This window comes from Dasypus novemcinctus, chromosome 7 (genome assembly GCF_030445035.2).
Source record: "Dasypus novemcinctus isolate mDasNov1 chromosome 7, mDasNov1.1.hap2, whole genome shotgun sequence".
Classification (NCBI taxonomy): Eukaryota; Metazoa; Chordata; class Mammalia; order Cingulata; family Dasypodidae; genus Dasypus; species Dasypus novemcinctus.
This window is the reverse complement of record NC_080679.1, coordinates 79,069,267-79,092,484: the sequence shown is the minus strand read 5'-3', so window position 1 is coordinate 79,092,484 and position 23,218 is coordinate 79,069,267. Positions and strand designations below refer to the sequence as shown.

The 23,218-nt window shown below is 40.4% G+C and overlaps 1 protein-coding gene across 1 annotated transcript in view; it reads right to left on the bottom strand.

Annotated features, from left to right (window-relative positions):
- The window catches only part of LOC101433586 (low-density lipoprotein receptor-related protein 2), an 84,495-nt gene extending 71,724 nt beyond the window's left edge, over positions 1-12,771 (bottom strand). The window contains 9 exon segments of the mRNA XM_071215987.1: positions 287-379; positions 590-700; positions 1,700-1,840; positions 2,853-3,055; positions 4,992-5,198; positions 5,907-6,130; positions 10,322-10,491; positions 11,488-11,616; positions 12,696-12,771. Coding sequence (XP_071072088.1) covers positions 287-379; positions 590-700; positions 1,700-1,840; positions 2,853-3,055; positions 4,992-5,198; positions 5,907-6,130; positions 10,322-10,491; positions 11,488-11,616; positions 12,696-12,771 — 1,354 coding nt within the window.
- Between the last annotated feature and the right edge of the window lie 10,447 nt (positions 12,772-23,218).

Below are 23,218 nucleotides of genomic sequence, written 5' to 3'. Positions count from 1 at the left end.
ACATGCCTACAGCAGTGGCAAATAAAAGGACAAATCCCACTTGCTTGGAACTCTGAAGAACCACAGAGACTGGAGAAGGAAATGTGGGAACGCAGCACAGCCGATGCCTGGATGGACCCTCAACATTACATTGGCTACCAATTTTTCTCAAAATCAATCAATGGGTGTGACATCAACTTACTGGATCATGCCTGCTCGAACATAGGAAACAGCCTCTACCTTAACATGTTAGACACTAATTATTGAAACTTTACAGACACACACACACATAAAAATCCTTCTTCACCTGTGCCATCAGTCCTTTGTTTAGCAATCAGGTTTTTTGATCTATCTGAAAAAAAGATAGTGTTCATCTAGGCAAAAAAGTCAATACCAAGGACATTGTGTGTCCTGTCGTGGCCCACTGGGTGGGCTGGGGGAGAGTGTGGACTACAATGTGGACCACTGTCCATGTGCTGCAGCGTGCTCCAGAATGTATTTGCCGGGTGCAGTGGATGTGCCACAATGATGGGAGTATATGGGGACCTCATATTTTTTGAATGTAACACTTAAAAGAAAATAAAGAGAAAAAAAAAGTCAATACCAGGAAAAGAAGAAAGACTTCCCATCACAGGAACAATGACATCTTCATCAGCAGAGGGGTTGAACGGAACCCCACGAACAGACATTTCAGATGAAACCAACAGGAACCTCTTAACAACTGCAGGAAATAGGAGACAGCGCAGTCAGCCACAAACATGGTTCTTGTATCCCTCCCCCAAATCCAGAAATGTAGGGAAGGAAAGAATGAAAGAAATAGGAAATTAGTTCACTATTGATACGCATATATATTTTAGATGATACATATATTTATACAAAAATTTTTATATATTACAGACATAGTTATAATAGTTATAAAACATGCTTTTTTTGGCTACATCTTAATTATTTAAATAGAACATTGATCCAATAATATAAAAATAGAGAACAGCAGGTAGAGATTTATCTCATTCCATGTTCAGATATAAAATTGTTAAACACTCTTTCCATTATTTTCTTATATAAGTCCTTTTTCATTTTGAACTCTGATGGCAATCAATTTCTGGCATTGTTCCAAGTTATTATACAATCAGGATACTGAAAGCCATCACTATACAGCATACTACAACATAAGAACTCTTCTGTTCACCCATTCTAGCACACTTCCAAAATATTACTACATCCAAGGCTCACAGTGAGGCCTGCGAAGACCCAACCACATCAACCTTCCGAGCCGAGGGTGGAAGACGTATAAATATCCTTCCTGCCATCTCCCACTGTCTGGTTCAACATGTAACTTTTTAAAGAGGATGATTTTTATCTGAGTCAAGAAAGAATCAGAATTTATTTAATAAGCCAAAGCAGCACAGTCTGGGGAGCCAGAATTTGTCATAGTCATAAGGAGAGCTACAAACAAATGTTGTAGAAGAGCATTTAAGCATAAGGGAAGACAAAAGACAATGGCCTAATTACGAGTAGATGTGTAGGCAACCCAATGGGAAGCAATAATGGTGAAAATGAAGCCAGAACGGGAGGATAGAGAAAATCTAATGAAAATGAGGAATTGAGGTAAAAGGGGGAGAAGGGTGAATGCAAGAGTAACAGATACCTGGGTAGGAGGCAAGTAGACATGTACCCTGGGTATGCCTGCCAGAAAGACAATCCAAAACAGACTTCTGACCAATACAGTGGCGATTATCCACATCTAGTTCAAAGCCAATTATACACTTGCAGCGGTAACCCAAACCATAATTATCTGTTATATGGCTGAGAACACAGACCTGTTCACAACCTCCATTGTTATAGGCACACAGATTTCTAACTGGAAGAAAAAAATGTATAAAAATCTAGTCATTATGCAAACCCATAAGTGAAATAGAAAGACATGGGTCTGAAACTCATCAGAGACATCACTACCAATTACTGTTCACCTGCCCCTCTCTCTATACTAGCCCTCCCAATTTTATTACTGCATTTCATGCTGAAAGTGAAAACAAATTTTCTTAAGTGACCCCAACCCAGCTGGTGTAATGACAGACAAGCATACCACAGATGAAAAGAAAAGAATGGCTCAAACACTATCTAAAATAGATAAATAGTCCCAGTAAAATGAGGATAGATGTTTGGCCTGCTTTGCCTGCTGTTATTTTTCCAGTGTTGACATTACCTAGTTCATTGCACATGCCAGAAAATATTAGTTAAAATGTTAAATTTTGGCGGCGGACTTGGCCCAGTGGTTAGGGCATCTGTCTACCACATGGGAGGTCTGCAGTTCAAACCCTGGTCCTCCTTGACCCGTGTGGAGCTGGCCCATGTTCAGTGCTGAAGCACGCGGGGAGTGCTGTGCCACACAGGGGTGTCCCCCACTTAGGGAAGCCCCACATACAAGGACTGTGCCCTGTAAGGAGAGCCGCCCAGCGCAAAAGAAAGTGCAGCCTGCCCAGGAATAGTGCACACACATGGAGAACTGACACAACAAGATGACGCAACAAAAAGAAACACAGATTCCTGTGCCGCTGACAACAACAGAAGCTGACAAAGAAGACACAGCAAATAGACACAGAGAAGAGACAACTGGGGTGGGGGGCGGGGAAGGGGAGAGAAATACATAAATACATAAATAAATAAATGTTAAATTTTCTCTTGATCTGGCATTTTAACCCTGAAATATATCAGTTCCTCTAGAATGTTCATCATCTGCGATGCCAATTTCAGAGTTTACCTCCGAATCTTAGAAAATGTCATGTAAATCTCATGAGATACCTCATGGCTTTGAGAAAACATTTCTACCATGTACAGGACAAAGTATGGATACCATAGTTCTGTGGGCTTACCACGAGGCTGCTTGAAGGAATGGTAAACAGTCACTCCAAAGGGCTTTGCGGGAGACTGGTAGTACACCTGTGGATTGGTGTCATTGAACTTATTTGCCTTCATCACTGCCATCTTTGTCCAATCAGTGAAGAACATATGCTCTTCGAACAGGCTTATTCCATAGGGATGAGGAATGACTGAGCTTCCACTAACAACTGTCTTCCTGATTTAAAAAAAAATAAGTGTATATTGTACAATTTTTTTTCTTTTATTTTGACTAAAGGTGGAGTCAGCTCAGAAAGAGGGTGTAGCAGTTTGGTATTATTTATGAATTCCAAAAATAGATATTGGATTATGTTTGTAAACTGGTCTGTACCTGGGCATGATTAAATTATGATTACAGCTTTGATTGGGCCACATCAATAGGATGCTAAGCCCCCAACCCCTTGGTGGGTAGGGATTCACAGAGAAAACTACATGGCAGAGAAGAAAGTTGGATTTTGACCTGGAGCCTGGGAAGTAAGTATACAGAGGAGCAAAGCAGCTGAGCCCAGAGAGAATCAAGCCCCAGGGAGAAAGACAGAGCCAGTCACCTGATAGTCTGCAACTGGCCTTGTGGAGAAAACAGAGGAGCTGAGAACAGAGAGAAATGAGGAACCCAGGAAGCCTGAGCCCTGGCAGATGTCAACAGCCATCTTGCTCCAACATGTGACAAGACTTTGGTGAGGGAAGTAACTTATGCTTTATGGCCTGGTAACTGTAAGCTTCTACCCCAAATAAATACCTTTTTAAAAACCAACCAATTTCTGATATTTTGCATCAGCCTCCCTTTGGCTGACATTTAACAAAGAGGGTAACAAGGGTAGAGGATGTTCACACTGCACTATTGGCCATTTCTTAGCATAAGATAAGTAGATCTGATATCAGAAGCATGTAGTGCACACTTTGAACACTCCTGTTTACAGTGCACAGTTCCAGAAGCCAGGATGCCACCTGCTGGCAGAGCAGAAGGCAAAGAATTGTGATTTCAGCTTCTTCCCAATCAGCAACAAATTCAAAACATTAACCTCAGCATAAAAATATGAAACTATATAATGTAATATATAATACAATGCCAAAATATCACAATGAACATAGAACTTAGGCTAAATACATAACTTCATTTTCTACTGCAGGAACCAGTTTCATTGACCGAACAGTGGATAGGGCGTCCGGCTCCCACATGGGAGGCTTGCAGTTCAAACCCCGGGCCTCCTTGACCCGCGTGGAGCTGGCCCATGCGCAGTGCTGATGCGCGCAAGGAGTGCCCTGCCACGCAGGGGTGCCCCCCCCGCGTAGGGAGCCCCACGCGCAAGGAGTGCACCCCGTAAGGAGAGCCACCCAGGGTGAAAGAAAGTGTAGCCTGCCCAGGAATGGCGCCGCACACATGGAGAGCTGACACAGCAAGATGACACAACAAAAAGAAACAGAATCCCATGCTGCTGACGACAACAGAAGCGGCCAAAGACGCAGCAAATAGACACAGAGAACAAACAACCGGGGTGGGCAGGGGGGAAGGGGAGAGAAAATAAATAAATAAATAAATCTTTAAATATATATATATATATACAATCACTTCATTTCACCAGAAGAGGCTATTCTAAGAATATAAAATCAGTTGACAATATATCAAGTGACAAACAAAATATAGATATGAGAAAACTACAATATATATAAAAGAATGACCTCCTGGCCGCCCTCCTGTGCTGGGCCTCGCCAGCCTGCTTATGAAGGCCCAGAGGCCCACCCAGGCCAGGGACTAAGTCAGGAGGGACCTGCGTCCTGTGGTTTATACCACTTTCACATCCACCCCCTCATGTGATCCAAACGCGTGACCCGGCAATGCTCGTCCGGTTTTACGTAATTATGTATGATTGCTTTAAATATGTTTTAACCAACTTCTGAAAATACCTAAGAATGCTGTATTGTGTTATAAAGAATGTGTGTCATTACGGAATGTAAGAAAAACTAACAAAACTCAGGTCATTTCAAGGCAAATGACAACAAAAAGGTCATTCAAGCTGTAATGTCAATCAACAAAGTTAGAAATATTTTTAAATTCTGATCCTTTTCGTCTCCCTCTCAATTTTATGTACTGGCCATATAAAAATACTTCTTACCTTTGAAGTCCATGGTAAGTTATAGTTTCAATGTAATGAAATCGGTGGTCAACCCAGTAAAGACGCTTTGATAACATATCCAGGGTTATCCCAGCAGGCCATCCCAGCTTGGTTTTGACCAAATTTTTACGGTTGCTGCCATCCATGAAAGCCTTTTCCAATCTAGGGCCCCCAGAAAGACTATTCCAATCTGAGAAAAATAAAAAGCTACAAAAGACAAACAAAAGTTGAAAGGATGTTGTTATTTTACAAGTTAACCTGGAAACTTTTATGCTGTGTGTTTGGATCAAGGAAATTTCCTCTGTTGGAGTAGAGAAACATGGAATGATAAAAGAACACCCACCTCTGTTTCTGAATGCTATTTCTGTGATTATAGTTTAAATGCCATACAAGGGTTTAAGGAGAGAATTAAGGATTTCAAGTAACAACTATTAAAATGCACAAATATAACAGTATTAGCTTTCTCCCCTTTTCCCTTTTCTATTGATATCAAAAGAAGTTACAGGTCATTTGCTCCCTATATTCCCTATTCACAAGTATTGCCTGGAGGGTATTTCCATCATTTCCAATGAAAGAACAGCTGAGATCATGAAGCAGAAATGCATAATCTTCACTCGCCGACACTAAGGTAACCTTCAATGTTTCTTAAGACCCAACCCAACTGTAGAGTTTAGGAGAAGGCTGTCTCCCTTAAAATAATAAATTGAGTCATGACCTTAAATTTTTGCCACACATTCCCACAAATCGAGTATTTTTAGTACACTAGCAAGTGCATCTGTACTACTTATCCTCAACTGAGATTCTATTTAGTCAACTCCTTTAAAGCTGCTATGTATAGAGGCATATGGACTTGAGCACAGCATCTACAAGAAATCCAATGGACGGTATGCACCAGAATCTCTGTACATCTCTTGCCCAACAGTTGGGTCCAGGGCAATTCCTCTAGGATGTCCTAAGTTTCCAGTGATAAGAGAAACGCGGTGACTTCCATTCAAATTTACCACATCTATGCGGCTGGCCTTGGTCTCCACAATATAAAGTTTATTACTAATCCAGTCCACAGCCAAATTTTCCACAACATCAACAGTAACATTGAGGACTTCTTTGAAATTTAAACCATTAATGTCAACTGAAAAAACCTGAAAGGAAAACCAAAATCACTACACTTCTTAAGCATAACTGAGGGAACTACGCTTCAGTTTACATATTTTGTACACTCACATTCATCTCAACCCAAAAAATAAATAAAACCATGAGATAACGAGTTACTAGGAAAAATGAGGTGTAAGTATGGTAAGTGAATGCTTTAATAAAAATAACAAAAAAATAATAAAAAAAGCCCCCATTTCCCTTTCTGAGTAGTTACTGGAACTAAGAAAAATAAGCACAAGTCTAGAAAACCAAAACAAAAGAATTTTAAACCATTTAGAAAGCACACATTATATGTAGTTCAACATACAATCTCATATAACAACCCTCTGAGGTTTAGTACTTGATATTAATAATATCTATCAATTGTTCTAAAATTTTTGTGAAATAATTTTTTAAGATTTAATCTCATTTATTTATTTCTCCCTTCATCAGTGTTTGTGCTCCCTGTCTACTCTCTTTGTCTGTTCATTTTCTTTGTAGGAGGCACAGGGAACCAAACCCAGGACCTCCCATGTGGGAGGGCGGCACCCAATACCTTTAGCCACCTCCACTCCCTGCTTTGTTTGTCTCTCACTTTGTTTCCTTATTGTGTCTCCTCATTGCATCATCTTGCGCATCCTAACTGTCTTGCTAATGTTCGTTAGGAGGCACCAGGAACAAAACCTGGGACCTCCCCTGTGGTAGGCAGGCATCAAACTGCTTGAGCCACATCTACTTCCTTGATCTAATTTTCTGTGTATAATCACAACACTGATTATACATAATGAACCCTATTTTAACGATGTACTATAGTTAAGAGTACCAAAAAAAAAAAAAAAAAGGCCCAAGATAGAGGATTTTTTGTTTTGTTTTGTTTTTTTGCACTGAAATTATATATCTTAACAACTTTACATGTAATATTCATATATAAAAAAACTTTAAGTGCTTTTCTCCAATTAAAAAATCTAAAGAATTAAAAAATAAGGCATTCAATATCTGAAAAAAGTACAGATTTACAAAATGTGTATATTCTGTCATGAAGACTCCACACCATTATACACTTGGAAAAAATACAAGCAGAATATATTACAAATTTATGCAGCAATAACTTAGTTCACACTATGCAATAAAAAGTACATTAATCAAGATACATAAGCTTTTGTTTTTGGGGGGTTTTTTTTCTTCTTTATTTTCTTTAAATATTTTCTTCAAAAAATATGAAGTCCCCATATACCCCCCACCCCACCCACACCACCCCTCCCACATCAACAAACTCTCCCATCATTGTGGCACATCCACTGCACCCGGCGAATACATTCTGGAGCACTGCTGCAGCACATGGACAGTGGTCCACATTGTAGTCCACACTCTCCCCCAGTCCACCCAGTGGGCCACGACAGGACATACCACGTCCAGCATCTGTCCCTGAAGCAACACCCAGGACAACTCCAAATCCTGAAAATGCCCCCACACCATATCTCTTCTTCCCTTTCCAACCATCAGCAGCCACCATGGACACCCTCTCCACATCACTACTACACTTTCTTCCCTTATAAGATATACAAGCTTTTGTAGGCTCTAAACTGAAGAATTTTTTTTCTACAGAATCCTTAAAATCGGTGGCACTTGAAATTTGTTAGCCTTTCTACTGAGAAGTAAATTATACACAACAATGATGAAAAAGATTAACCAGACCAGTTATCTATTATGAATCATTCCAACTTTGTTCAACAACGGCTGAAACTCTTTTCTCACATTCCCATTTGTTTTCCTGATAAAGCTGTGCTGCCTAGCTATTGGCTGGACTGTTTGGATTTAGCTCATCCAACAGAGACTGAATTGATGTTAAGATAGAAGATACATCATATGTTGGTCGCCATCTGTTCTACAGAATATCTGAACATATGCTACCATCAGCATACACATTTGATGAAACATTTTCGATAAAAACCTAACAGTTGGGGAAACAGATATGGCTCAACCAATTGGGCGTGGTTGGCCCAGGGTTCTATGCCCAGGACCTCCTGGTAAGGGTAAGCTGGGCCACACAGAGTGCTGGCCCACAGGGGAATGTGGCACCGCACAGGAGTGCCGCCCTGCGTGGGAATGCCGTCCAGCATGGGACAGCAGCCCCGCACAGGAGTGCCAGCAGACACAGAGAGCTGGCACATCAAGATGACACATCAAGAGACAAGGGGAGGGAAAATAAGAGACTTAGCAGAACAGGGGAATTGAAGTGGCACAGGGGAGTAATCGCCTGTCTCCCATTCTGGAAGGTCCTAGGACTGGTTCCCAGAGCTGCCTAATGAGAATACAAAGCACAGAAGAACATGCCAACAGGAAGGGGAGAAATAAATAAAATACATCTTCAAAAAAAACAAAACTAACAGTTGGCAATTTATTTGGATATTCTCCAGAAAATTCTATTACTAGTTTAAAAGTACCAGCTTCAAAGTGTGTCCCTTCTGGTCCAAATAAAACTGCATTCCACTGCATGACATTGTTTTCAGATGGTGCACCACTGACATCCACAGGTGGATCCTCTTGAAATCACTTGAAATGCCACATGAGCCTCCTTGTGGCCGGGTCGACATGCTCCCCAGCTGCCCCGTGGTCAGTCTGAGAGAAAGGAGTCCCACACAGCCCCCAACCCCCCAGCACAGTGGCCGAATGACCTTCCGGATAGAGGATTTTTGAATGCAGGCCTCTCCGGGGCCTGGCCTCCTAAACTCTAGCCTCAGAGACATAGAAATACAATTTGCATAATAAAGCATTTCTGGAGACCTAAAAGTCTAGTAGTGCTATATTCTATGGGTATCCTGAGAAAGTACCTATACATTATAGAATACACTAGTATCTTCAAGCAACAGAACCTCAGCCAGCCCAGCCCAAGCTGGCTCCTAGACAGTGGGGACAAAGTACCTAAACTCTAGGCTTGTAGTCATGTTGTAGGATGTGAGGAAATGAGCAAACTAATTTCTTACTTGAGTCACCTTATCCCCATCTAACCTCTCTGAGACAACAATAAAACAGATGACACAAAAATAGAGCTTAATATGATCACAGATTAACAATTTGACATAAAAAGGGTATGGAGGGAAGCGGACTTGGCCCAATGGATAGGGCGTCGGCCTACCACGTGACAGGTCCACGGTTCAAACCCCGGGCCTCCTTGACCCGTGTGCAGCTGGCCCATGCGCAGTGCTGATGTACACAAGGAGTGCCCTGCCACACAGGGGTGTCCCCGCATAGGGGAACCCCATGCACAAGGAGTGTGCCCTGTAAGGAGAGCCGCCCAGCACGAAAGAAAGTGCAGCCTGCCCAGGAATGGTGCCATACACACGGAGAGCTGACACAATAAGATGACACAACAAAAAGAAACACAGATTCCCAGTGCTGCTGATAAGGATAGAAGCAGTCACAGAAGAACACACAATGCATGGACACAGAGAGCAGACAACTGGGAGGGGGGAAGGGAGAGAAATAAATAAAAATAATAAATCTTTAAAAAAAAAGGGGGGGTATGGACACAAACAGTACAATTTTATTATATGTTCTTCCATGAATGGTAACAATGTATCACACTACTGCAAGTGTTAATAATAGAGTGGGATATACAAGTTATCATTTGGATGAATAAGAATTTTATTAATGATATGAAATTTAAGAGGAAGAAATAAAATTCCATAAATCTTCCTAACATTTGTGTCTCCAAGGTTGAAATTAAATCCAGCACACTTTCCAAGTAAGATGCAAAAATTTTGGCTGTTAAACAAAATACTGTCAATATTTGTTACACAAACCTCAATTACAGTTCCATTTAGAAGATGCAAGTATTTTTTATCTTCCAGCAAAGCAGGGCACTTTACATTCTAAATTATCAGGTTTCAAAAATTATTACCAAATACCCATACAGTTTTGAAAGAATGTCTATTTCTTTCAATTAGGTTTTTAGACTCCATTTTGAATAAAATTAAAAGTTGCTACAGGCTAATTCATATAACAGACTGCAATGTTTAATAGGTCATATGTAATAGTATAGCATGGAAATGTGCTGATAAAATATCTCAAGGGCCTTTTTTTGTTGTTAGAAAACAAAGAAACTTTCCTATCTACTCACCCAAAAATGAAAAGCTATCAACATATCATGTTCATGGTTCTATTCGGCTCCCAAACTAGCTCCTGAAACTTCTATTTACCTTTTCTCTCATGACTTCTGTCCAAAAGACCCTTTGCAGTTGATAGTGAAAATCCACACCCACAGCCATTCCATGATTTTCAGAATGTACCAGGATCTGGAAGCTCCTTCCATGAATATCACCAACCAGCAAATCCCGACCATTGGAGAAGATAACAGAGGGCTCACCAGCTAAATGTGCAGAAGAAAGCATTACCACACCCTGAGATGAGCAAGGATGGTGAAATAACCTGATAATTCATACATTTCCAAATGTTTTCTTCTACATTATGTTATTCTGAGGCATTACCATTCAACCCAGTTAGCCAATGGGAAAACTGAAGTGTTCACAATCACAGTTAAGTTAGAAAGAGCTGAGCAAGTGTGCTCGTGCTAGCTCGATAATGCTGAGGAAAACTCAGGTATTTGCAAGATAAAAATTCTTGATGATATGGGTATCTCATCTCCATGTGCAACTTTAGATTATATTGGCATACATTTTTTTTACTGGGAGATCACTCTCTGAAAAACACAGCCATGGCAGATCTGCTATACCATATGCTCACAAACTTGCATATGAAAGTCATTCACTGCAGTCTTTTTACAACAGCAAAAGATAAGAAATGACAAAGGTCCATCAATATGGGGATAGTCAAATTATGTACATCCATGAAATGGAATCTTATGAGGAAGAGCTTTCTGTGCAGAAATGGAAAATATATTAAAAGTTATTAGCAAGATAAAGAATATATATTTTATATATAGTAAAATATAGTAAAAATAGGATTAAATATATCTATATTCATACATTCATATAGGTGCATTTTAAAACTCAGGAACTGAAGAGAAAAAAATTAGCTGTATATAAAAACAAATTAGGTTTTAACCTAAAACTAGGATATAGAAAAGGAGCCATTTGTTACAATCATCTTGTGAGCAGAGGCATTACTCAGAAATCCATGGAAGCAAATACACTTTGGGACTCATCTGTGAAGAAACCAATATAAAATGGTCATTGACAAATTGGCCCTCAATAATTACAGAATGAAATCGATGTTGACTGATACTTCTTGGCAACAGAGCTACTCTAGATTTTTGATGATAATCTCTTGCAGAGATTTCTCTTGTCATGTACTATGAGAGGAATTTGGTAATTAAAGATGTAACAGCTGTTCATAATACACTCACAGGAAGAATTAGCTCTGCAATGCCGGTGATGCTCCAAGACATCCCCTTCTGCACAGTGGCACTGGTGGTGGCCATCACGGTCTTCACACATCTGGTCACAAATGCCCCATATCTGGCAGTCATCAAATTCTGCCAAGCAGAAAATAAACATCTGTAATCATGTTTAACACCATGAGCACCTTCTGAGAAACCCTGGACAGAAATATGGTGATGCCACAGTGTCCTCTGGAGGGCAAGCAGTTCTCAAAATCAACATGAAAGATGACAGAAGATGTAAATCGTTTACACTAAATAAAATTATTATTAATAATAAATAAACCAAGCCACATAATGGTGGTTACCATATGGTAGAAGTATAGTCTAGAAGATCTATCAGACAGCACTTCTTAAAAACTGTCTTATAACCAGCCGCTCAAGAAGTTTCAATTGAGCATAAAGCATAATGGCAGGTAGGTCACAGCTGCCTTTCCTCTTACATCTAAAACACAGTGAAAATTTTCTTCTCATCTACTCATTTAATTGTTTGCCCTCCAAGTCCAGGTCCTCCTTACATCTTCCTCTACCCTACTTTCTTCCCTGGGAGACTGACCTCTATAACCTACAGAGTTCCTGCGCTCTCTGGCTTCAGAAAATTCTAATTCATAAATTGAAATTTCTGAATACTCCACATTTCTAGAATCTGATTGCATTTGCAGCAAACATCAGAGTTGTGAAATGGGTTCTCCCACACCCACTAGGTGACCCACCCTCCATGACTCTGGGGCTTTGCCCCAGTAGGAATAAAAGTACAGAACATTCACACTCCCAGAATGGCATGGCCACATTTTGAATGCAAGACCCAGTAGACTATGGCTACAGGTCTGCAGTCACCCTGAGAGCAAGAGTTCTGATGTCAAACAGAAGGAAACGAAAGGTGGAAAAATTGTAACCAGGAATTCTTGAGCACAAATTCCCTTCTATCATCAGGTTACAAATGTGAATAAATATAAAATCATAGAATCATAAGAATAAGATTTATTATTTAGAGCAAATGGAGAATTGTGCAAGGTAATTGTTTAGAATCCATCATTAGCCACAGTGAAGGCAAGAAAAGTACAATACTCATTCTCTTGAAAGTAAAGAAGATAATGGAAGCTATACAAAATTCTCAAACTCTGCTACCTCACCTGTTCATATATTTTTCCTTTTTCTGTTCTGTCACCTCTTACCAGTAACTACTTTGGAGATAATTTGGAAGTAAGCTCCTAAGACCCCTCTGCACATCCTCTGATCCATCTGAACCATGCTGAATGACCTTCCTGCCATAACTGCTGTGCAGTGACATTGTGTCAACAAACACCACGTCCTGTGAATAAACCATAACCCCTAAACAATAAACCTGGTAAACTGCCTCAGCATGTCACAGAGGTTCTACTGCCAGATCATGACTATCAGAGACAGATGAATGGTAGACACAAGACTTTGTGTCAGGACTTTCATCCTGGTTTTACTGCCACTGAGGATTACTAGAGCACTTTCTAAAGTAATGTTTCTAACACCAGAAGCCTCTGTAATTATAAAAGTGAAATGCTTGAGAGCCCAAACAAAACCAAAACTCTCTCTAAAATCTCAGCTGAAACAAGTGGAGCTGACTTCATAATGTCAAAGAACAGTTCTTTTTACAAGGAGAATGTAGTCTTTTTTGAAATAAATATGTTAATTCAGCTCAAAACTCAGGGGCAAATGATACGTTCTTGACAGGCAAGGAAAGCTCAAAGAAAATGCCTTCCATTCACCAAAGCCCTCAAATGCAGACGTTTGAGCTTCTCTCTAAAGGAGGTAGTCCAGGCATATGGTGTCTGTTATGGATCATAAAACTGGGGTTCCCCACACCCTCCCACTGTGTTATAAACTTTAAGGGATGCAAAAAAAATTGGCTTGGAACTTCTAAAGAAGTCCTAGACACTTGGAAACATAACTCAGGGCTCTTCACAGATCTAGATATAAGAAAAAATATTGAAAACATGCTGTCTGGCCTCTAGGGTGGGAAAAACACTGAGAATGGATTGTGGGTTAGACTAAATCAGGGATTCTGAAAGAGCAAATCACTTTGACTGAAAAGATTTCACGGATTATCAAGTTCCAACTGCAAGACAGCCCAACCGCACCTCTTGTTTGGATGTTGGGGAGAGAAAAGCTGTGGCTTATGATATTCTTATTAGAATTCCTTTTCTACTAAGAGAAAAGAGAAATGCCTAGAGAACTAAAACATAGGAAATAGGATTGACAGTAAAGGGAAAACGGGGTAAGAAAAGCCTGACATTTGCCAAAGACAAAATACAGCCTCATATCCACAGATGAGCACCATTCTGAGAAATAAAGGAATGTTGCCAGAAAGCATAGGCAGGATGCCAAAACTGGAAAGCCACCAAACGAGGGAGGATGCTCATCTGAAAACTGTTTATTTGAATGCATCACCAATGTCATAATAATAGAAACACAATCTTAAAACTTATTTACTGCCAGTTGTGGATCAAGTTTTGCTGAAAAAGTATTTTGAATTTTGAAATGATGAATGTTCTCTCCACTATCTCTCTGGCTGACTTGGCTAAATCTCTTGACCTTAACATGTGTTGTGCTATATTGCTACTTAAGAGGAGCAATGAGATCATAGACAAACTTTCTGACATGACTCTGAGATATAAAATAAATAATAAAAAACCTAAATAAAATAAAGAAACTAAAAATTACCTAAACCACATGGACAACCACAAATGGATTATTTTACTGGATATGAAAAAAAAATTTTTAATCCAATTTTTCTTGGTGTATGACAGGTAGATGAACACCACTTACTACATTTCTGAGTAAATAAACATGAAAGTGTTTTGCAAACCAGAATATACTCCCAGCCATATCTGATACTTGGAAGTCATGAGCTGAGACTCCATAACTTTATTAGATATATCCAAATTCAATAATTTTCCCATGTTTGTTTTTTTTTCTGGGAAGCCTGGCAGAAGCTCGAATTTTTAAAGAAAATGAAAAGAACATAAATTCCCCTCAGAAAATTCTGAATCATCTGTTGCTGGTAATCCATAGCTGCCTACCAAACTTTTTTTTTTTCAAGATTTAGATTTATTTCTTTCCCTTTCTCCCCCCTCCGCTGTTGTCTGCTCTGTGTCCATTCACTGTGTGTTCTTCTGTGTCTGCTTGTATTCTTGTCAGTGGCACCAGGAATCAGTGTGTCTTTTTCATTGCATCGTCTTGCTGAGTCAGCTCTCCATGTGTGCAGCACCACTCCTGGGCAGGGGGAACTTTTCTTACACAGGGTGGTTCTCCTTGCAGGGCACACTCCTTGTGTGAGGGGTTCCCCTACATGGGGGACACCCCTGCGTGGCACGGCTCTCCTTGTGCACATCAGCACTGCGCATGGGTCTGCTCCACACAGGTCAGGAGGCCCTGGGTTTGAACCATGGACCTCCCATGTGGTCGGCAGATGCCCTATCTGTTGGACCAAATCTGCTTCCCCCAATCATAATTTAATCACACCCAGATACAGACCAGTTTACAAACATAACCCAGTATCTATTTTTGGAATTCATAACTATATCAAACTGTTATACCATCTGATACCAAAATCGGTAAGATTTTTGGTGCCTCTATAAACACTTATGACCTGCTGTGCATCTGAGCAGTCATTACAGTCTGCCTCTCCATCTCACACCCAGGAGGTAAAAATGCATGACCCACTAAGGTACTGGAATAGACCTGGACTGCAAGTATGGTAAACTAAAACAAACCAGAAAAGGACTCATTATGACAGCATCCAGCCTATTTTACCAGCAATTAAAATGTGTATGACAGTGGTTGAAAGGCCATTAGTTAACAAGGGTCATGGCAAAATATGTGGACTCTAATCACAGTTCATTGTCAAATCATCTTGGCAGCAAAATAACAAAAATGGATGATCTGTGGCAGTATAAAAACACAGAATAAAACAAATGGCACAACATTGTGATTATGCTAAAAAGCCATTGATCGTACACTTTGAATAGATAGTATAGTGTATGAACATGTCTCAATAAAACTGCTTAGTAAATAAGTAATCATGCAAAAATAGCCAGGAATAGAGAAAACCAGCAAGATGGCAGCAGAGTAAGGAGCTCCTAGAGTCAGCTCCTTCTACAGAGCGGTTAGTAAACACCCAGAGCTCTCTGGAGCTAGCCGAAGCACCTGTTTGGGGGCTCAAGGAGGCCAGAAGAACATCCTGCAACATCCTTGAAGGAATGGAAGGAGGAGATTGCCCATCTGCAGAGAAAACTCATAGGTAGAGCACTCCATGCCATGGAGGCTGGTGCCCATCGTCCACTGGAGGCACAAACCACCTCAGGAACTGCTCCATGGCTGGAATTGAAAGTTCCACTTCCCAAAAGCAGGGGAGGAAGAGACAGTTGGGCACCAACTTCTGCTATTGATGAGTAAATTCAGCTGGCTAAAGTATAATTCAGAGAACAGCTAAAGTTTGAGCCACTCCAAGCTAGAAAGAGGCTGGTAGCTGCCATCTTAACTCTGAGCCTGGTACGAGGGGAAGCGGGGTAGACTGAAAATCCCAGTGCTGGTGGGGACCAGCTTCTTTCCATCCAGATCAGATTGCAGCTCTAGCCTAGGTCCCATTGCCACTTCCAGCAGGGAAGAAGCTGCATGGACCTGCACCAGCATCTCCAGGAAATTACCAGCCAAGCCACGGAGGCTGGTGATTATCCTACTCTGGCAGCAAAGGCCACAGGAGCTATTCTGTGGGTGGTATTGGAAGTTCCATTTCCCAAAAACAGGGGAGGAGGAAACAGTTGGCTGCCTATTTCAGCTACTGATTGATAGACTCAGCCGGCTAAGATATAACCCTGGGAACAGCTTGGTGTGAATCTGCCCAAGTCAGAAAGAGGTTGGTGTCCACCATTTTGACAATGCCCCAGCATGAGGGGAAGCCAGGACTGAAAATCACAGTGACAGTAGAAGTCGGTTTCTTTCACCCAGATCAGCCTGCAGCCCTAGACTGCAGGGAAGAGGCTGGCAGGCCCTGCACCAGCCTATCCAGGGAACCCCAGGGAACTTTGGCTGGCATGGACTGAAAATCGGAAGTCTACCAGAGCAACCGCGGTCATCTTGCACCCACACTGCATAGATCGCTGCCCATACATGCAGCTCCATCCCTGCCCCAGGCAAGGGAGAAAGGGGAGTGAAGCTTCATCAGCCTCTCTGGGCAAATACAGTCTAGGCCTACACAACTTGGATTATTCCACACAGTTATGACTCTCCCTACCCCTGGCAAAGGAGAAAGTTGGGAGAAGCATCATTAGTCCCTGGCCAATGAAGGCAGCTTGAGCCTCCACAGCTTATAGCACCAATTACATCCTTGGCTCCTAATGCAAGGGAGAAAAGGCAGGAAGCCCTAAACTAAAGAGAAAAACTGCACCCAGAATAAATACTCTAGTAATCCAGATGCCAAGACACCAACAAAAAATCACAATCCACACCAAGAAACAGGAAGCTATGGCCCAGTGAAAGGAACAAGATTAGCCTCCAGATGACATAAAGGAGTTGAGACAACTAATCATAGATGCTCAAACAAATCTCCTTAATAAATTCAATGAGATGGCTAAAGAAATTAAGGATATTAAGAAGACATTGGATGAGCACAAAGAAGAATTTGAAAGCACACATAGAAAAACAGCAGATCTTCTGGGAATAAAGATGCAATAAATAAAATTTAAAAACATTAGAGAAAAGCAGACCTGGCTCAATGGATAGAGTGTCCACCTACCACAGGGGAGGTCCAGGATTCAAATCCAGGGTCTCCTTGACCCTTGTGGAGCTGGCACATGTGCAGTGCTGATGCAAGCAAGGAGTGCCATGCCACACAGAGGTGTCCCGGGTGTAGGGGAGCCCCACACATAAGGAGTGTGCCCCGTAAGGAGAGCCACCCAGCGCGAAAGAGGGTGCAGCCTGCCCAGGAATGGCGCTGCACACATGGAGAGCTGACACAGCAAGATGACACAACTAAAAGAGACACAGATTCCCAGCGCCACTGACAAGAATAGAAGCGGACACAGAAGAACACATAGTGAATGAACACAGAGAACAGACAACTGGGGTGGAGTGGGGATGGGGAAAGAAATAAATAAAAATAAATCTTTAAAAAAAAATTAGAATCATATAATAGCAGATTTGAGGAGGCAGAAGAAAGGATTGGTGAGCTTGAAGAAATGGCCTCTGAAAGGAACATACAAAAGAACAGATGAAGAAAAGAATGGAAAAAAAATGAACAAGGTCTCAAGGAACTAAATGACAGCAAAAGGCATGCAAACATATGTGTCATGGGTGTTCCAGAAGGAGAAGAGAAGGGAAAAGGGGTAGAAGGAATATTTGAAGAAATAATGGTAGAAAATTTCCCAACCCTATTGAAGGATATAGATACTCATGTCTAAGAAGCACAATGTACTCCCATCCAAAAAAATCTGAATAGACCAACTCCGAGACACATACTCCTCAGAATGTCAAATGCCAGAGACAAAGAGAAAATTTTGAGAACAGCAAGAGAAAAGCAGAGCATAACATATAAGGAATATCCAATAAGATTAAGTGCTGATTTGTCATCAGAAACCATGGAGGCAAGAAGACAATGATCTGATATATTTAAGATACTACAAGAGAAAAACTTCCAGCCAAGAATCTTATATCCAGCAAGACTGTCTTACAAAAATGAGGGCAAGATTAGAATATTCACAGATAAACAGAAACTGAGAGAATTTCTAAGCAAGAGACCAGATTTTCAGGAAATATTAAAGGATTTGCTAGAGCCTGAAAAGAAAATACAGAAGAAAGATGCCTGGAAAGAAAGTCTAGAAATGAAGATTATATCAATAAATGTAACTAAAAGTGTCAAAAGAGTGGTGAAAATAAAATATGACAGATAAAATTCAAATAATCAGGAATAAACTTAACCAATGATGTAAAGCACTTGTATTCAGAAAACTGCAACTCAATCAAAAAAGGCCTAAATAACTGGAAAAACACTCCATGCTCATGGACTGGAAGACTAAATATCAATAAGATGTCAATTCTACTCAAATTGATATACAGATTCAATGCAATCCGATAATTCTACCAGCATTAAAAAAAATTGAAAATATGATCATCAAATTTATTTGGAAGGGTAAGGGGTCCTAAACAGCCAGAAACATCATACAAAGGAAAAGCGAACCCTCATCTCCAGACTTTAAATCATATTACCTAACTATAGTGGTACAAACAGCATGGTACTGGCATAAAGACAGATACATAGACCAAAGGAACCAAACTGATGGTTCAGAAACAGACCCTCACATGTATGGTCAAATGATTTTTGAGTAGCCTGTCAAACCTACACAGCTCAGGCAGAACAGTCCATTCAACAAACAGTGCTGAAAAAATTGGATATCCATAGCCAAAAGAAGGAAAGAGGACCCTTATCTCATATCTTACCCAAAAATTAACTCAAAATGGATCAAAAACCTAAAAATAAAAGCAAGAACCATAAAACTTATAGAAGAATTGTAGGAAAACATCTTCAAGACCTGGTGGTAGGTGGTGGGTTCTTAAAGGAGATAAGAGGAGGACTGAGATGGAGTACTGATGTTTAATGTATGCTGAAGTTTTAATTAGCTTTACTGTAAAAGGGTGGAAATGTATAGAGTAGATGGTAACACATAATGAGTAACAGCTAGTTTATAAATGGGGATGTGACTGAAAATGGTAGTCTAGGCATGTAAATGCCAACTTCTTTGACAAAATGCTAGAGAAGAATCTAGGAACTGAATAGCACAGTAAACGAAGAGGTTTATGAGAATTGTAGTTATGAGAATTGTAGTTTATGAGAATTGTAGTTGATGGTACAGGTGCAAAACTGTCCTTTGCGAGCTAAAGCAAATGTATATCACTACTGCAAGGTGTTGGGAATGTGGAGAAGCATGGGAAAAATACAGCTGTAGTGACCTATGGACTGTGGTTAGCAGTAATAATATAATATTCTTGCATCTATGCAAAAGATGTACTATGTTGATAATGAGGTAATATAGAAAATGTGAGCCAAATGTACACTATGGACATGGTAACAATCAGATGTATTAACTTAACAGTAGCAAATGTTCTACCACAGTATGGTGTGTCGATGGAGGCTTGTTTGGGAATTCTGCACATGTGCAGGTTGTTTCATAAGTTTACAAATTGCTGTCATAAAAATATATATTTAAAAAATAATAGGGTAGGTTGGGGGAAAACACACCAAATGTAAGATAAGGACTATGATTAGTAGTAAGATTTTGACAATATTCTTTCATGATTTGTAACAAATGTCTCACAATGCAAGATGTTGGTGGAGGGTTGATGTCTGGGACCCCTGTATGATGTTATGCATGTTTGCTTTGTAAGTTCACAACTTTTACTTCACACTTAATTGTTTATGTATGTTCATATATAAACGATACAAAGATGATAATAATAGGGTTGGTTGGGGAAAAAATACTTTGGTTAGTAGTAATATTTTGACAATGTTCTTTAATATTTTGACGATGCTCTTTAATAATTAGTTAAAAAGGTTTAACAACAATGCAAGTTATTGATGGTAGGGTGAGTTATGAGGGTCCTGTATGGTGTTATATGTTTGTTTTGTAAGTTCACAAATATTATTATACACTTATTGTTTATGTATGTTTAAGTATGAGTGATATACTTCAATAAATTAATTTTTTTAAAGTAACTAAAGTAAAAAAAAAAAAAAAAAAAAGCCAGAAGTAGCAGCTATGTACAGTAGGGGAAACACAGAGAGATCGCAAGGTGAAGAATTTTCTTGTTAGTTTATTTTCTGTCTGTTTATTATTATTGAAATAATGAAAATGCTTTAATAATGATTGAGCTGATAAATGCACAACTATGTGATTATACCAAATACCACTGATGGTATACTTTGGATGAATTGTATGTTTCATCAATAGATACCAATAAAATTGATGTTAAAAAAAGAAGGAAAAACAGAAAAAAACAGGAATATGGATATGATAATTCAGGCAAAAAGCATAAAAAACACACTTTTATGACCAAAAAATATATAATGTGGTCTAAACTTCTCAAGATTGCATAAAAATAATTTCATTTAATAAGTAAGAGTGCTATGGAATGTTGGTTGCTATCACAGTTCTTTATGAGACATTGAAATGTAAAAAAAAATTTTTTTACCTAAAATGAACTCAAAAGCCTAGAGGCAAATAGGTAACACCTGGCCACCTCCCTACAAATGTAACTGCTCCCTTGCTCAAAGTGGGGTCCACAGTATCAGCCCTACCCGGGAGCTTGTCAAAATACAGAATCTCAGTCCCCACCTGAGATTTTGAAATAAAAATCTGCATAAGCTCCCCCAAGTGACTCATTTGTGATGACAGCTTGTGAAGCACTGTATAGGGCCTACTCCCCATGTTTTCTATTTTCAAATGCATCATCATCCCAAACAATACACAAAAAACTGACTATTGTACAACCAGCAAGATAGGGGCAGAGTAAGGAACTCCTAGAGTCAGCTCATGCTACAGGGCAGTTAGTAATCACTCAGAGCTATCTAAAGCACCTGTTTGGGGGCTCCAGGAGGCCAGAAGAGCATCTTGCCACATCCTTGAAAGAATGGAGGGAGGAGACCGCCCATCTGCAGAGAAGACTCGTAAGAAGAGGCTCCACGCCACGGAGGCCGGTGCCCATCCTCCACTAGAGGCACAAGCCACCTCGGTAGCTCTTTCGCGGCTGGAATGGAAAGCTCCACTTCCCAGAAACAGGAGAGCAAGAAATGGTTGGGCACTATCTTCAGCTACTGATGAGTAAATTCAGCAGGCTAGAGTATAATCTTAAGAACAGCTCAAGTCTGAACCTGTCCAAGTCAGAAAGAAGCCGGTAGCTACCATCTCCACGCCTGGAATAAGGAGAAGCAGGGTAGACTGAAAATCACAGTGCTGATCCAGACAGGCTTCTTTCCACCCAGATCAGTTTGCAGGTTTAACATAAACCCCAGCCCCACCTCCAGCAGGGAGGAAGCTGGGGGACCTGAGCCAGCCTCTCCGGGAAAATATAGGCCACTCTCATTCTACTCTGGCAGCACAAACCGCTTCAGGAGTTATTCTGTGGCTGGAATTGGAAGTTCCATTTCCCAAAAACAGGGAAGGAAGAGACAGTTGGCCACTGACTTCAGCTACCGATTAGAAAATTCGGCTGGCTAAAGTAAAACCCTAAAGTTTGAACCTGTGCAAGTCAGAAAGAGGCCAGTAGCCACCATTTTGACTCTGCCCCCAGCATGAGGTGAAGCCAGGCTAACTGAAAATCATAGTGAGGGTAGGAACCAGCTTCTTTCATCCAGATCAGCCTAGCCTTCAGTCCCATCTCTAGCAGAGAGGTAGCTGGTGAGCCCTGCATTGGCCTCTTTGGGGAAATGCAGGTACATTTGACTGGCACGGACTGAAAAGTTGGAAATCTACCGGGACAACTGTGGTCATCTCAGACCCAAACTGCATAGACTGCTGCCCACACCTAGAGCACCAACCCCACCCCTAGTAGGGGAGAAGGGGGTGTGAAGCTTCTTCAGTCTCTCTGGGCAGCTACAGTCTAGCCCTGCACTACTTGGATTATTAAACACAGCTGTGGCTCTGTCCCTACCCAGGCAAAGGAGAAAATTGGGAGAAGCTTCATCCATCCCTGGGGAAATGAGGGCAGCTTGAGCCTCTAAACTTGCACATCAAATACATCTTTGGCTCCTAGTACACAACCAGCAAGAAAGAAAGAGCTGGAAAGCCCTAAATTAAAGAGAGAAACTGCACCCAGAATAAATGCATCTAGTAATTCCACCAGCATTTTAAAAAATAAATGGAAAACACGCTTATCAAATTTATTTGGAAGGTAAGGGATCCTAAATATCCAGAAACATCTTAAAAAGGAAAAGTGAAGTTGGAGGACTCTTACTTCTGAAATTTTAAATCATATTACTTAGTTTCAGTGGTAAAAACAGCATGGCACTGGCATAAAGACAAACACATGTATCAATGGAACTGAATTGAAGATTCAGAAACAGACCCTTACATCTATGTCAAGTGATTTTTGACAAGCCTGTCAAATCCACCCAACTCATGGAGAACAGTTCATTCAAAAATTGGTGCTGAGAGAACTGGATATCCATAGCCAAAAGAAGGAAAAAGGACCCCCATCTCACACTTTATACAAAGATTAACTCAATATGGATGAAAAAGCTAAATATAAAAACAAGAACCATAAAACTTCTAGAAGAAAATGTAGGAAAATATCGTCAAGACTTGGTTGTAGGTGGTGGATTCTTAAAAGAGAAAAGAGGAGGACTGAGATGGACTATTGATGTTTAATGCATGTAGAAGTTTTAATGAACTTTACTGTAAAAGTGTGGAAATATAAGAGTTGATGGTAACACATTATAATGAGTAACAAAAGGTTTATAAATGGGATTGTGGCTGAAAAGGGTAGTCTAGGGATGTAAATACCAATTGAAAGAAAGCTAGAGAATCATCTAGGGACTAATACAATAAACCCAGAAGTGGATGAGAATTGCATATAGACATAAGAGTGTCCTTGTGAGCTAGAGGAGATGTGCATCTCAATTGCAGGGTGGTGTGAATATAGAGAAGCATGGGAAAAATACAACTGGAGTGAC